Below are 12187 nucleotides of genomic sequence, written 5' to 3' on the forward strand. Positions count from 1 at the left end.
CCAACCTGTGGATCTAAAGCGACTAAAACAAAACCCTGTGATGGTACAAAATTTCACAGCCGTGCTAAGGTGGAGTATTATTTTACTATTATTGTTACTATAATTATTATTATCGTTATAATAATAATAATTTTTATTATCATTATTATACAGAGAAGTGACTCTGAGCAGTATTTTTAATGTGTCCACTAATTCTTTGTTCAACCTTTTCTACAGTTTGTGCCTCTCATGTATTATTATTATTGTTGAATTAAAGAGAATCAGTTCGTATGAAAAATAATTCTTTGAGCCATCTTTGAGAAATCACTTAGCACTGATCTGAAGAGATTTCCAGAATTCTGAAAGACTCTTCCAACCATCTTGATGAAAAAATAACACATTTCATCATCACATCACACATCACATTCAGGTTCACACTGTCCAAATTAGGCAAAAGTATATGTAATTTTATTATTTTTATTACTATTATTTTTGTTTCTAAATAGCTTATCATGATGCAGATGGTTAGATGAGTCTTTGAGGATTCTGGAAATTTCTTGAGAACAGCAGGCAAAGGTCAAAAAACTTGGATCTGTGATGTGAATGTACTGTTAACTGACAAAAGTCACAAACTGGGGGCTAGTTATCACAGCTCCAGCTAACCCATACTGTAATGATGGCATATAGATGCCTTGTAAATCTAAGAGCCTGGCCATAAAACAGGATTGAAGATTCAATCCTGTCATGAAATTTACTTCATCTGACCATCAACTGGCTGACAGAGGTTCAATTCGAATGAGTGAGGTGAAAGGAAAATAATTCAAAGAGCTCAGAAAGAGGTTAAATGTCAAAGTAATAGAGGGTGATGCCAGAAAAAAATGATCAACTAAACAGTAGATATGTTGTAGAATATCAGTCCAGAACCCAAAAAAATCCAAATTCATCTCTTGATGTTTGGAATTTGGGGAGCAGTGAGATGAAGTACATGTGGGGTTCCCACACATGTACAAGTTGAAGCTAATTTTCTTTTGATTTGATTGTGTTCAGTTCAGAACAGTCAGTTTGTAAAATGACTTCTGCCATGTTCCTATAAACTCTAGTCTTAACATTTCCTTGGACTGCCTCAGAAAATGTGTCAAACGTTCATCCTTTCCTTTGTGCCTCTTTAAAGTCCTGAATAATCCAGGAAATCCCTGACCAGTGGGACGTATTGTAAAGCAGATGATGAGTTTATCTTCTTCAGTACAAGCAAACACCCAAAGCGACGTACCATCTCACAAGCAGGCACACACATGCACACAAACTAACACACACACACACATACATACACACATACGCACACACACTAGTACTTTCTAGTTCACAGTCTCACCCTTGGGTCCGAGGATCATCCCACTGTGTCGTCCGTGTGTTGTGGTTGACAAAGTACACCCTGCCATTGTCCTGACGCTTCTCTGTAGACACAAACAGAACAGTAAAAAGAGACTTTTATGGAATTTGTGATGTTTAAAGTTGGAGGATTTTGAAAAACATGAAATAAACAATAAACAGACAGGAATCAGGGGGATCACCTGAGTGTCTCTGATGCCAACAACTGGGCTAACTCTCTCTTTTGGGACGAAGAGAAAAAAATATCTCACCCCTGTGATAGAAAACCAGCAAGCTTGTGTGATATTTCACTGTGGCTTGTTTCGAATACCTCACCAGGGTAAACCTATGTGTGTGTGAGTGTGTGCTAGTATGTGCAGTGTCAAGGCTGTGGTGGGGTGTTTGAAAGTCAAAAGTGACCATGTTTTTAGAAGCAAATATTAAACAAAGAGCCAAGATTTTGTTTCTAAAACGGTAACAAATAGCTGAACGACTATATAGGCAGCACAGAATAGTTTTATGGAAGCGTGTAAAATGTTCTATATATAAATGTGTGTGTGTGTGTGTGTGTGTGTGTGTGTGTGTGTGTGTGTGTGTGTGTGTACGGTGGGCCACTGGTCTCATGAGAGAGTAGCTGGTGCCCCATCCTCCTCCCTCCATCGCTCTGACATCTTTTTCTCATTAACAGGAGTGTGCGGAGGGCCCAGAAACAGTAGTGCTCACATTGCAACTCTTACTAGCTTTCTCCTTGACTCACGCCACCCCCACTTTACTACCCAGTTTGAACCCCCCTCGTCATTTCTAGTTCCTTTCATTCGCCACTGTCTCTTTTCCTTCTCCTCCATCTTTCCCTCTTCTCTCCCCTCTTTGTCTTTTTGAATCCGAGCCTAAAAAGAAAAAAAAAAAAAAAGCGAGGGAAGCGACCGCAGATGAAAAAGAGCGCGCCAGAGAAGCGAATCTGAGCCAGTGATATAATTGAGGTTTTCGTCTTGAGGTACCGCAACATGTTGAAAAGGCATCATGGCAGGGAGTGAGCGTTTTTGGAGAGAACATGGCTGTGTGATGGAGTCTGTGAGAATGTTGGTGGGACAGGAGCTGCCAGCAGTGTTCGTTTATGAATGAATGAATGTACGTGACATGATTCTGCGTGGATCCGATTACATTACTCATTTGGGAAAATGTTGGATGATGAAGAGTCCCATCAATAACGTAGCCTCTGTAATTTGTGGACTTTAGAGTACAGGCAGTGCGTACAGTGACGAATTAGACCAACATGAGCAGAGTATTGAAAAGAAAACAACGGACAATTTATCCAGATTTTTAACGATGGAATAAAAATCAAGACATAAATCAATCAATGTACAACTGATCTGCTCACTTGGGACTGTGAGGAAGAGACTCAACAGCCACAGAAGCAGCATCATTTCTGATGTTGCGTAAAAGCTTAATATCACCAAAAATGTGCTCAGACTTCTGAGAGGAGAGAAAATGTTGCCATACTACAGACATTTCACCCAAACCTCACTCCCTCGCAGCTACCTGCAGAAATGAAAAGCACATTCTGAATGACTTAAACTGAGTAAATCAAGATCCCACTGTTTATATACTGACCAACCACATTGCTTGACTGTTGACTACTGGCAAGAGTTGTCAAAAATACCGACACACTATTCATACCAATAGCAAGGGTTTCAGGTTTTGATCAAAAACAGCTCAGACTAAAGAGTCCAGTCATGACTGATCAGGTTTACTTCAACACCAGACACCTCCAGCAGGTACAGAAGACTGCCCAAAATCCAGTCTGCTGACAAAAGAGCCAAACCTCGAGATCATCACAGCAGTTCAGCACCACTCACTTTGAGAATCTTTGCCTGGAGTGTATGCAAAAGGAGTGTGTTAGGCAAACTTACCCCATCCAGGAGGCAGCGGGCCCAGAGGATCATTTTCCACCGGAGCACCAGACGGCTGAGGAAGAAACAGAGACAGAGACAAAACAAATCCAGTTAGGACACCTTTCTGTCTCTCTCCTCTTCCACCTCTGTGCGCAGCTTTCTCTCAGTGTTTGTCCTTGTTGTACGGCATGGCCTGAAAATGTGTGTCCAGTCAGTTTCTCACCGCCGCATGAGGATACGGAGGATGAAAGGGTTAAGAAAAAACATCCAAAAATACAGAAATGAGGGGAAAAACAATGACAGCGCAGATGAGGAAGAAAAAAATAAGACATAAAAAAAAAACTCACTCAGTAAAGGTGTCGCAAACGTGGACAATCAAGTCTTCGCTTGACCCTGCTAACTCCCAAAACCAGGGATGATACCTGTGGGTAAGTCAGGCTGGCTGAAGTATGTGAGTGTATGTGTGTGTGGAAGTGTTGAGGGCAGAAAGGGGTGGGGGTGGCTCCTCTCTGCTGCAGCGGTAAGGGGCGACTGAGGGAGCTGGCCGGCTGGTAGCTCGTATGCCTTCCAAAAACTACACGCTCGGTAGGAGGATAAAACAACAACGCTGTTCCAATGAGCTCACTGGCTGGACGCAAGCCCCACCCCCCAGCTTCCCGCTCACCTCCTCAAATGCACCCCACCTCCTCCTCTACCCTGGCACCCCTCCCTACCCCACCCCGAGGTCCTCCTCCTCCTCCTCTTTTCTCTTTCTCTCTTCTAGCACTCCTGTGAAAGTAGGCAGGGAAGTGTGATGTCTGAGGAAACTGAGGGAACATTCATGCTTGCTCCAGACTGGACACCCCTGCCCCACCCACCCCGCCTCCTCTCCAGCCACCCCAACCCGCCCAGGGCCTGACAAAAGGCACCTTTATTCACCCTGGGCCTGGAAACCACTGTGGGGTTTACTCAGCCTGCACTCATATATACACACACACACACACACACACACACACACACACACACTGAAAAAATGAGAGTGTTAGTGTGTGTGTGCCACAGTGTGGAAAGTTTGTCCATGGCAAACAGTCAATGTGTATGTTCTTATGTTGGAATAGACACACACACACACACTCACACACACTTGAATATATTAGCTTGAGTGGAAAAGTAGCTGAAAAGACGCTTGTTAGGAATTAGCGGCCGCTGATGGGTTTTCATGCTAAAAGATGTTTATCAAACAGGCTGGTTTAGGTGTGTCGCAAACAGCTTCAAAATCATTAAGTGCACCAGTAAGCAGAGCCCAAACACCTCTAACGACAACATGTCACACTGGTTGATGTTGTAGTGGTGCTGTAAATAGAAAGGTGGTTACACAATGTGGTAATTTTAAGATGCCAAACAAACATACATATGGACAAAAAAATCAATTATACATTTGGAAAACCATCAAAATATGTAATTTTGGTGGTTTCCCTGACTAATGGCTGCTTTGGCAGCACAGGTAGCACTTGTTGTCCTTTACTGGTTACACTGGGGTGCAAAACAAAATAAAACAAAACAAAACCACCACTTTCCAAATGAAAGCTGGTGGACCTTCAAAGGGTTTTTTCCCTGAGACATCTTGCACCACAAAAGTGATGATTATTTTCTGAGACGCCATAAAGTAGAGCATTATCCATCGAATGTCAACGTCACTTTACGCAGCATTTCCCAAAAAGAAATGTGACTGTGCCCATTTAAAACGGCTCTGTCATGGAAACTGTGAGGGAGTTGGGATGGAAAGGACGGGGCCTGTTGGAGGAGTGAGAGTGGGCACATAACAGGGTTAAAGGGTGTGTGTGTGTGTACATGTGTGCATGTGTGCATGTGTGTGTGTCGCTCCCATCGACAGCCAATCTATGCCCCAGCGCCCCACCCTTATGGGTTTTCTGTGACTAAAAAAGGTAAAAGGAGAATATAATGATATAAAGACATGATGACTTCATCCTGGCTCTGACCATTCAGCTCCTCAGCAGCTTCCAGACAGAGTGAGGCTGGAGGGAGGAAAAGAAAGAGAGACTGAGAAAACAAGGGAGGGAGAGGAAGAAAGGGAAAAGCAGCATGTTGGCAGAAATGTGTGAAATAATGGCTGGGTGTTAGGGATCTGGAAGGAACATGCCATAAAGACCCGTTTCAAGGCCGGGCACCCACAGGTGAAAATGGACATTTCAGCTAGTTGCTTTGAACATGTGTTTTGTTAAAAATGGCGTGGCTTCAGAAGATATACAGACATATTAGTAAAACTCAAAGTAGCCATTAATACAACTGTAAACACTTTTGTCATATTCCTGTCGCAAAGACGATTTCACACTTGTTTTCAACATCTGGTGATGGCAAATCTGTGTACAACAGGAGAGAAAGTAACTCACAGGAGTCCAGTAAACTTAAGGTCAGTGAGTTCATCAGCCATTCAAGCACTTTGAATACATGGGAACTGTTTCGGATTGATTTAGCTTAACAGTTTTTGTTTAAATATCCTTGAAACTTGTATTATCTCATCTAATATTAAATGATGCGCACTTGCTCAGTGTTCATACAAAATGCATATTTCTAACAACAACAGTTAATTATGCAGAAAGAAAATATTTCGCTGGTGAATATTTGCATTTCCTGCATAACTCTTTCATTTCATTTGAAGTTGAGGTTCATATTTTAAACAGTGGGGTTTTAAGTTAGAGATCCACTCACTATATCAGTGCTTCTTCAGTATAATTGCAGGCAGACTGCGGTTAGACTGCAAGTAAAGACTATTTTATTGATTAATTGATTAATTGATTAATTGTTTGCTTTATAAAATGTCCAATAAACATGTTGAGAAATGTTTCACCAATGACAATCTCAAAGTCCCAAGGTGATGCTCTAAAATCATTTGTTTTGTCCAGTCAACATAATGACATTCAGTTTCTGATCACAGAGGACAAAAAGGCAACAAAACCTCACAATGGAAAAGCGAGTGAACCTTCGAGATGAAATTTTACCGATCTATGTGTCAGGGTCAAGAATGAACTTTTATGCTAAACCTTTGCAAACTGTACTGTCTAAAAATTTGTCAGGAAAATGACTCAAGGGAAGAGAGAGAGAGGGACAGAGGAAAAAGTAGCAGTGGCTGTGAGACGCAGCTCATGGAGGCTATTAAAGTACTTTAAACCCCTCAGCACCTGATAACCACAGTCTGCATTAAAATTTGTACTCTTTCTCAGAGCCATAGCTCACAGCAATGTTGAACATACTGTAATGTTAGATTCAATGTAACTTTCTGAGGACAGCATTATCTCAGATTTCAACTGTATATAAATGTCCATCCTAAAAAAAAAAAAAAAAAAAGATTATGTCCACAGCCTGTCAATTTTAATGTAATTGTAAAACGCACAGTAAATCACACTGATAGAAGTTTTTCTTTCTTCTATTCATAACATAATCTTGACAAAGCCTGCATCAGTGCAGCTTAAATAACTTCTGTTCATTGTCCTTTCATGGCATAAACCACTTACAAATGTGCTTTATGAAAATATGAGCCCTGACTGGTTGTGTGTAAACATGAGTGAATGTGACATTCAGCCGTGCGGACGTGTGTGAGTGATAAAACACAGGGCTGATTCAGGTGCTGCTGTTAAGGGTACTTGTTCCAACGAGAATGGACAGAAAGGTGGAGAGGAGGGAGGAAGAAGGAGGCAATTGAGGGAAAGTGAGTGGAGCAAAAGACTGATTTGGGGGCAGAGGATGAGGAGTGGTAAAAACAGAGAAAAGAAAGAGGGAGAGGGTATCTGAAATGATCCAAGATAAAATATATATATATATATATATTTTTTGATGCAATGCAGAAAAGGGTGATTTTGAGAGGGAAATGGAGATTGGGGGGATTTTGGAGAGGCAACGGAAAGATGGAGAGATGGGAGGGGGTTGGGTGGGCGGCGTTAAAGGAAAGGATACAAGTAAAGAAAAGGGGGACTGGTAGAAGTGAAAAGAAGGGGGGAAGAGAGAGGGGAGAGCCGGAAACTGCAGTTAATGACTGTGAGGCTGCTCTCTCTGGGGTTTCTAACGAGCCGCAATTACCCTGCAAACACACACACACACACACACACACACACACACACACACACACACACACACACACACACACACACACACACACACACACACACACACACACATACACACACACACAAATGCACACACATATGCACACATGCACAAAACTATTTTGGACTAACTAAAAGTGTACTACAAGTAACTGTGTGTAACTATTGTAAAAAACTCACAATGCATGCACACTTTGGTGCTTGTGTTTACGAGTTTGCACAGACACAACCTTAAACTCTGTTCATGTGCATGAGTGTGTATTTATCTGTGTGTGTGTCTGTCCATGCAATGCGGGCACCGTTACAGCGCCATGGTCCATTTAAGGGGACGACCGGCCCCTTGACCCTCTTTGGTTGTCATGTGCAACAGAAGAGAAATGACTTCAACGTTACAGCCCTGTGAACACACTTTCTCATACACACACAGAGGAGGAGCATGTGGTTTAATAGTAGGGACCTGGGATCTACACACACATCAGCATTCACATCAGCACACACAGCAATACAGAATCACAATAAATTAAGCTGACTTTCCTGATTTTTAATGGTGATAGAGGATGGTAAATGATTGTTCCAGTGTAGTTTTTTGTCATCGTTTTGGAGGCATTTTTTTTTTATAGCATGTCCATCTGTCCACAGATGAGAGTGAGAGTGTCAGTCGGGCAGTAGAACATGTGGCTGTTTTCACAGTTAAACTATGAGCTCTTTTGTGTGTGTTTCCTTGTTCACACACACTGGGGCCATAAATAGTCGCCGCTATCAGCAGTGTGGGCATTCCAAGACACAGCAGTGTACTATCAACATGGAGGGCAGACCTGCCTATTGGCTTTTCTCACACACACTGAGGGAAAGGAGGGAGAGGAAGAAGGGAAAAAGGCAGAGGAGGAGGAAGGAAGGAGGAGAAGTTTCCAACCCACAGTGAACCTGAAGGTTTCTATCTCAATGTGGACACTGTGTGTGTGGTGACTTAAAACACCTGAATTAATCCTGACAATGCTATGATTGTATTTTGTTCATTTAATCATTTGTACATCACACAAGAAATCAAAAAACAAAAACGACACTGGAAACATCTACATACAGGGTCACCTGGTCATCAAATCAAGTACTCATCTCTGCTTTAAACTATAATCAAAATGGATCACAATGCTGTGAATGAATGAGTCAGAGTAATACTTAAAATAACAGTAAACCAGAAATATTATCTATTTATTTATTTACACTTTATACAGTAAAGGATGTTTTAAAATCAATGTTCCAGGTGCTTGGAGGCCCATAAGACAGAGACGAATAGGGTTAGGTGTAATTTTAAATTGTTTAGCCTTTTCTGTGGCAGAAATGCAGCAACATGTAAACAGATTCTCTCCATTATCTGAAGTCTAAGGAAACTTGTGAGGCCTAGGCCTTGATTCATTCTTGCATTACTTATGTATTTTATAAAAAATATATCTAAATGAAACTATACCAACTATACAATATGATTTAACATGTCCACTGCATTGTAATTCTTTTTAATAAACCTCTTGCATGTTTTTAATTTTGTTCCTGCAGCATTTGTCTATGTTGAATATAAACACTGTATCTACAAAGTTGTGTTCTTCTGTTCATTCAACAAAATCTTCTCATATGTGGTGTTTTATGTTGTCTTAACACAAGCAAATGTACAAGATCTAAAAAATCTGAACTAAGATCTAAAATTGGCAATGCTATGATTTAGTAAAGAAAAAAGGATCAATAAATAAAGAAACACAACTCAACAAAGCATTTCAAGTCAGCTTTGGTACTCTCAATAATACTCAGGAAACATTTCATTTGGTATTAAGGTTTGATATACTGAAGCCTTCATATTCACATGATTTTAGTCTTACATAAGGATGTGAGCTGTACTTTCCCTGCTAAAGGGCAGCATTAACAGAAGGCTGTTTCAGTTACAGTAATAACACCAGTGTTACAATCAATAAAGTAAACAGAGTAATATTATCACCAGTCCAAAATGATCAGCGGCCAAGAGCTACTGTAAATGCCAGTGGACAATAAATCAGTTAAAGTTAGCAGCTACACCACTACCTGCTCACATTTTGTGTTAAACTTTTCACAAAGGACTACTGTTTCTCTGCTGCTTTACATTTAACTGCACAGATGTTTGATGAGGGTTTATGTTCAAAGCTCAATTACTCTTACTTCAATAACGTGGCTGAGTAATAAACGATTTCAAACCGTTGTTCAAAACTTCAGCACCGACCACAGCAGCCACAGGCAGACACAGATACTTTATGATGATGGGCTCAAGAGTGTAAAAGGAGGAATATTTGGGTGTGAAATTGCATGGAAATTGCAAATGTATGGAAAAACAAGTTTAAAAGAGGGAGGGCAGGATGATGGCGCATGGTTAAAAGGACTGACAGATGATGAGAGAGTTAGAAAGATGGATGAAACGAAACAAGTTAGGGTTATTTCAAAGTGAGATACATAGAAAGACATAAAAGACAAATGCAGTTGTAGACCAGGACAAATGCATGCACAAATTTCATAAGAAGTAGCACAAGCGCGCACACAAAAACACATACACCCACAGAGTGCAGGGTGGAGTGTTTTTTTTTTTTTATAGATGTCTGTAAGAGTTTTAAGGCTTGTTTTAATAATGGTCCATTGAGAAAGCTCAGTTGTTTTAGTCCCGTAAGTCTTTACTGTCTGGTTGCAGTCTGACCTTGGCTGCTTCTCAGAGAAGACGGCAACTGTCACAGACCATGGCTGAACCTCGACTGACTCCGCTAGAATCATACTATAAACAAATCTCAAATAACATCTTTAATCCCCCTATGGAAGCCGACATCCCATGAGCGTTAGGCGAAGAGTAAACCACACTGTGTCACATACAGCTCTGATCTTACTCAAGACATATATTGATGGTGTTTGGTCCCATGGTGAATTAGAGGGATGACATGCAAATCTAAACAGAAATCAATAGCGTGACATTTTTATGAGAAGTATTTCCCTGCATTTTTAATCTCACTGAGCTGAGTGGAAACATAATCCTAACCTGTAAGAGAAAACTGCCTCGTGGTTGAATACCTCCACCAACCAGTAAAGATGCAGTTTACATCCACGTCTGTCCAGATATAATATGTGTAGTGAAGATACTCAATAAACTGTATTAGGTGTATTTTTTTGGCAAAATTGACATGTATGATTACAGTGAACAGTTTTCTGTGGTAAACATGCTGTGTTCACTTGGAGACTATGTTTACAGAGGAGGAAAGAGGACTGACAGAGAGCTGAACATTGTGACGTCACTGTGAAGTTGAGCTTTGACCTTCCGGATATTTTATTCTATTAGATATCTGTGTGTAATTTTGTCAGTGAATTCTTGAGTTATGGCCAAAAATGTGTTTTGTGAGGTCACAGTGACCTAGACTTTGACCTCAAAATTCTTATCAGTTCACCCTTGAGTCCATCATCTGCTGCCGGCACAAAGGCATGAAAATGTAAGGTATCAAAAATCCTTTGTTTTTCTTGCGTGTTGTGTGTGAAACTTTTTTTTCTTTTTCAAAGTGCCAATCAACCAGGATTTTAAATAGGAGTAGGGCCAATACTTCATAAGAGGAAGCAAAAGTTAACTATTCTGTGCTCCTATAAAGAAATATCCCTTTTATGTGAATAAAGGTCCTCTCTCTGTAGCTGACAGGCACAGGCTTAGTTTAATTTTTCTGGTTGGTTTGGAGTAAAAAGTAGAAGAACTGGGTGGTTAGTATGAGCAGCAATAGCCACCATGGCTAAACAAACAAAGAGTGGCCTTGTTACCTTTGCCCAAGTGAGGTGTCATAATCTCATGTGTGCTCGCATACTGTGTGCATGTGACAGTGAAGGCTTGAAGTACCTGGTAGAGGAAGCGCTGGCTGAACTGGTGCATGGCGCCTTGCAGCTGGCTGCGCTGGCTCTGCCACTGCTGGTAGTTGCGCACAGACTCGGCCGTGGGCCTCTGCCATGTGGTGGTTCTGGTGTTGTGGTCCACATAGTAATACCTGCCCCGCTGGTCCACTCGCTTCTCCCAGCTGGGGGGGGGCAGAGAGGAGAGGAGGGTGAGAGGGGCTGTGGCTTTCAACAACATCTATATTAAACATGTCAAGAGTGGGTGGTTGCATCAAAAGTTGAGCTGCTGATAGTAACAGTACTGATTTATAGTCAAGGGAAAAGAAACAAAGACAAGAAAAGGAAAGAGAAACAGTAGAAGGAGGGAGACAGAGTGTGGGAGGGAGGATGAGAAAAAGGGAGAGAAGAGGAAGGAATATGTAAAGATGCTGAGGATGAAGCAGGAAAGACGGAGAAGGAAAAAGAGAGGAAGGAAATGACGGCTAAATGAAATAATTCCCGATAGCACGTACTTCATAAAAGCTGTGGATCACTGAGGTGAGTAGAATAAAACAAATACTTCAAATACTACTCTGTCTTTAAATGTAACCAGTAACCCTCTGCACATGACCACAGTAAACTTGTTCTACATCTCCTGAAAATCAGCCTTCCATGGAGAGAATAAAGCAATTTTTTACGGTGTTATCGCTGATTTGGCTCAGCCTCATCATCATCCAACAGTTTATTTACTTTAAAGACAATGCCAGTGCTCAGTTACAATGATGAGGGAAAACAATGGGAGACGCCAGATTTCTGAGTGACAATAACCATGTGCTGTGGTGTGTGTTTGTGTGTCAGTGCCTGCCAGTTGCATTACTCAGAGCTCTATGTATATCCTGTTCTTCCCCTGAGATGGGGGGCCTGGACATGGACTGAGATATAGATGTTGCACAGAAATAAATACACACACACACACACACACACACACACACACACACA

The 12187-nt window shown here is 41.3% G+C and overlaps 1 protein-coding gene across 3 annotated transcripts in view; it reads right to left on the reverse strand.

The window, feature by feature from the left end:
- Window positions 1–12187, reverse strand: part of wwp2 (WW domain containing E3 ubiquitin protein ligase 2) — a 56301-nt gene that overhangs the window by 12180 nt on the left and 31934 nt on the right. For all 3 annotated transcript variants that reach the window (XM_084735132.1, XM_084735130.1, XM_084735131.1), the window contains exons 10-12: window positions 11217–11391; window positions 3258–3312; window positions 1352–1433 (exon numbers count right to left, since the gene is read on the reverse strand). In XM_084735132.1, coding sequence (XP_084591258.1) covers window positions 1352–1433; window positions 3258–3312; window positions 11217–11391 — 312 coding nt within the window. The remainder of the gene's footprint in view (window positions 1–1351; window positions 1434–3257; window positions 3313–11216; window positions 11392–12187) is intronic.

This window comes from Lutjanus erythropterus, chromosome 13 (genome assembly GCF_056507025.1).
Source record: "Lutjanus erythropterus isolate fLutEry1 chromosome 13, fLutEry1.hap2, whole genome shotgun sequence".
Lineage (NCBI taxonomy): Eukaryota > Metazoa > Chordata > Actinopteri > Lutjaniformes > Lutjanidae > Lutjanus > Lutjanus erythropterus.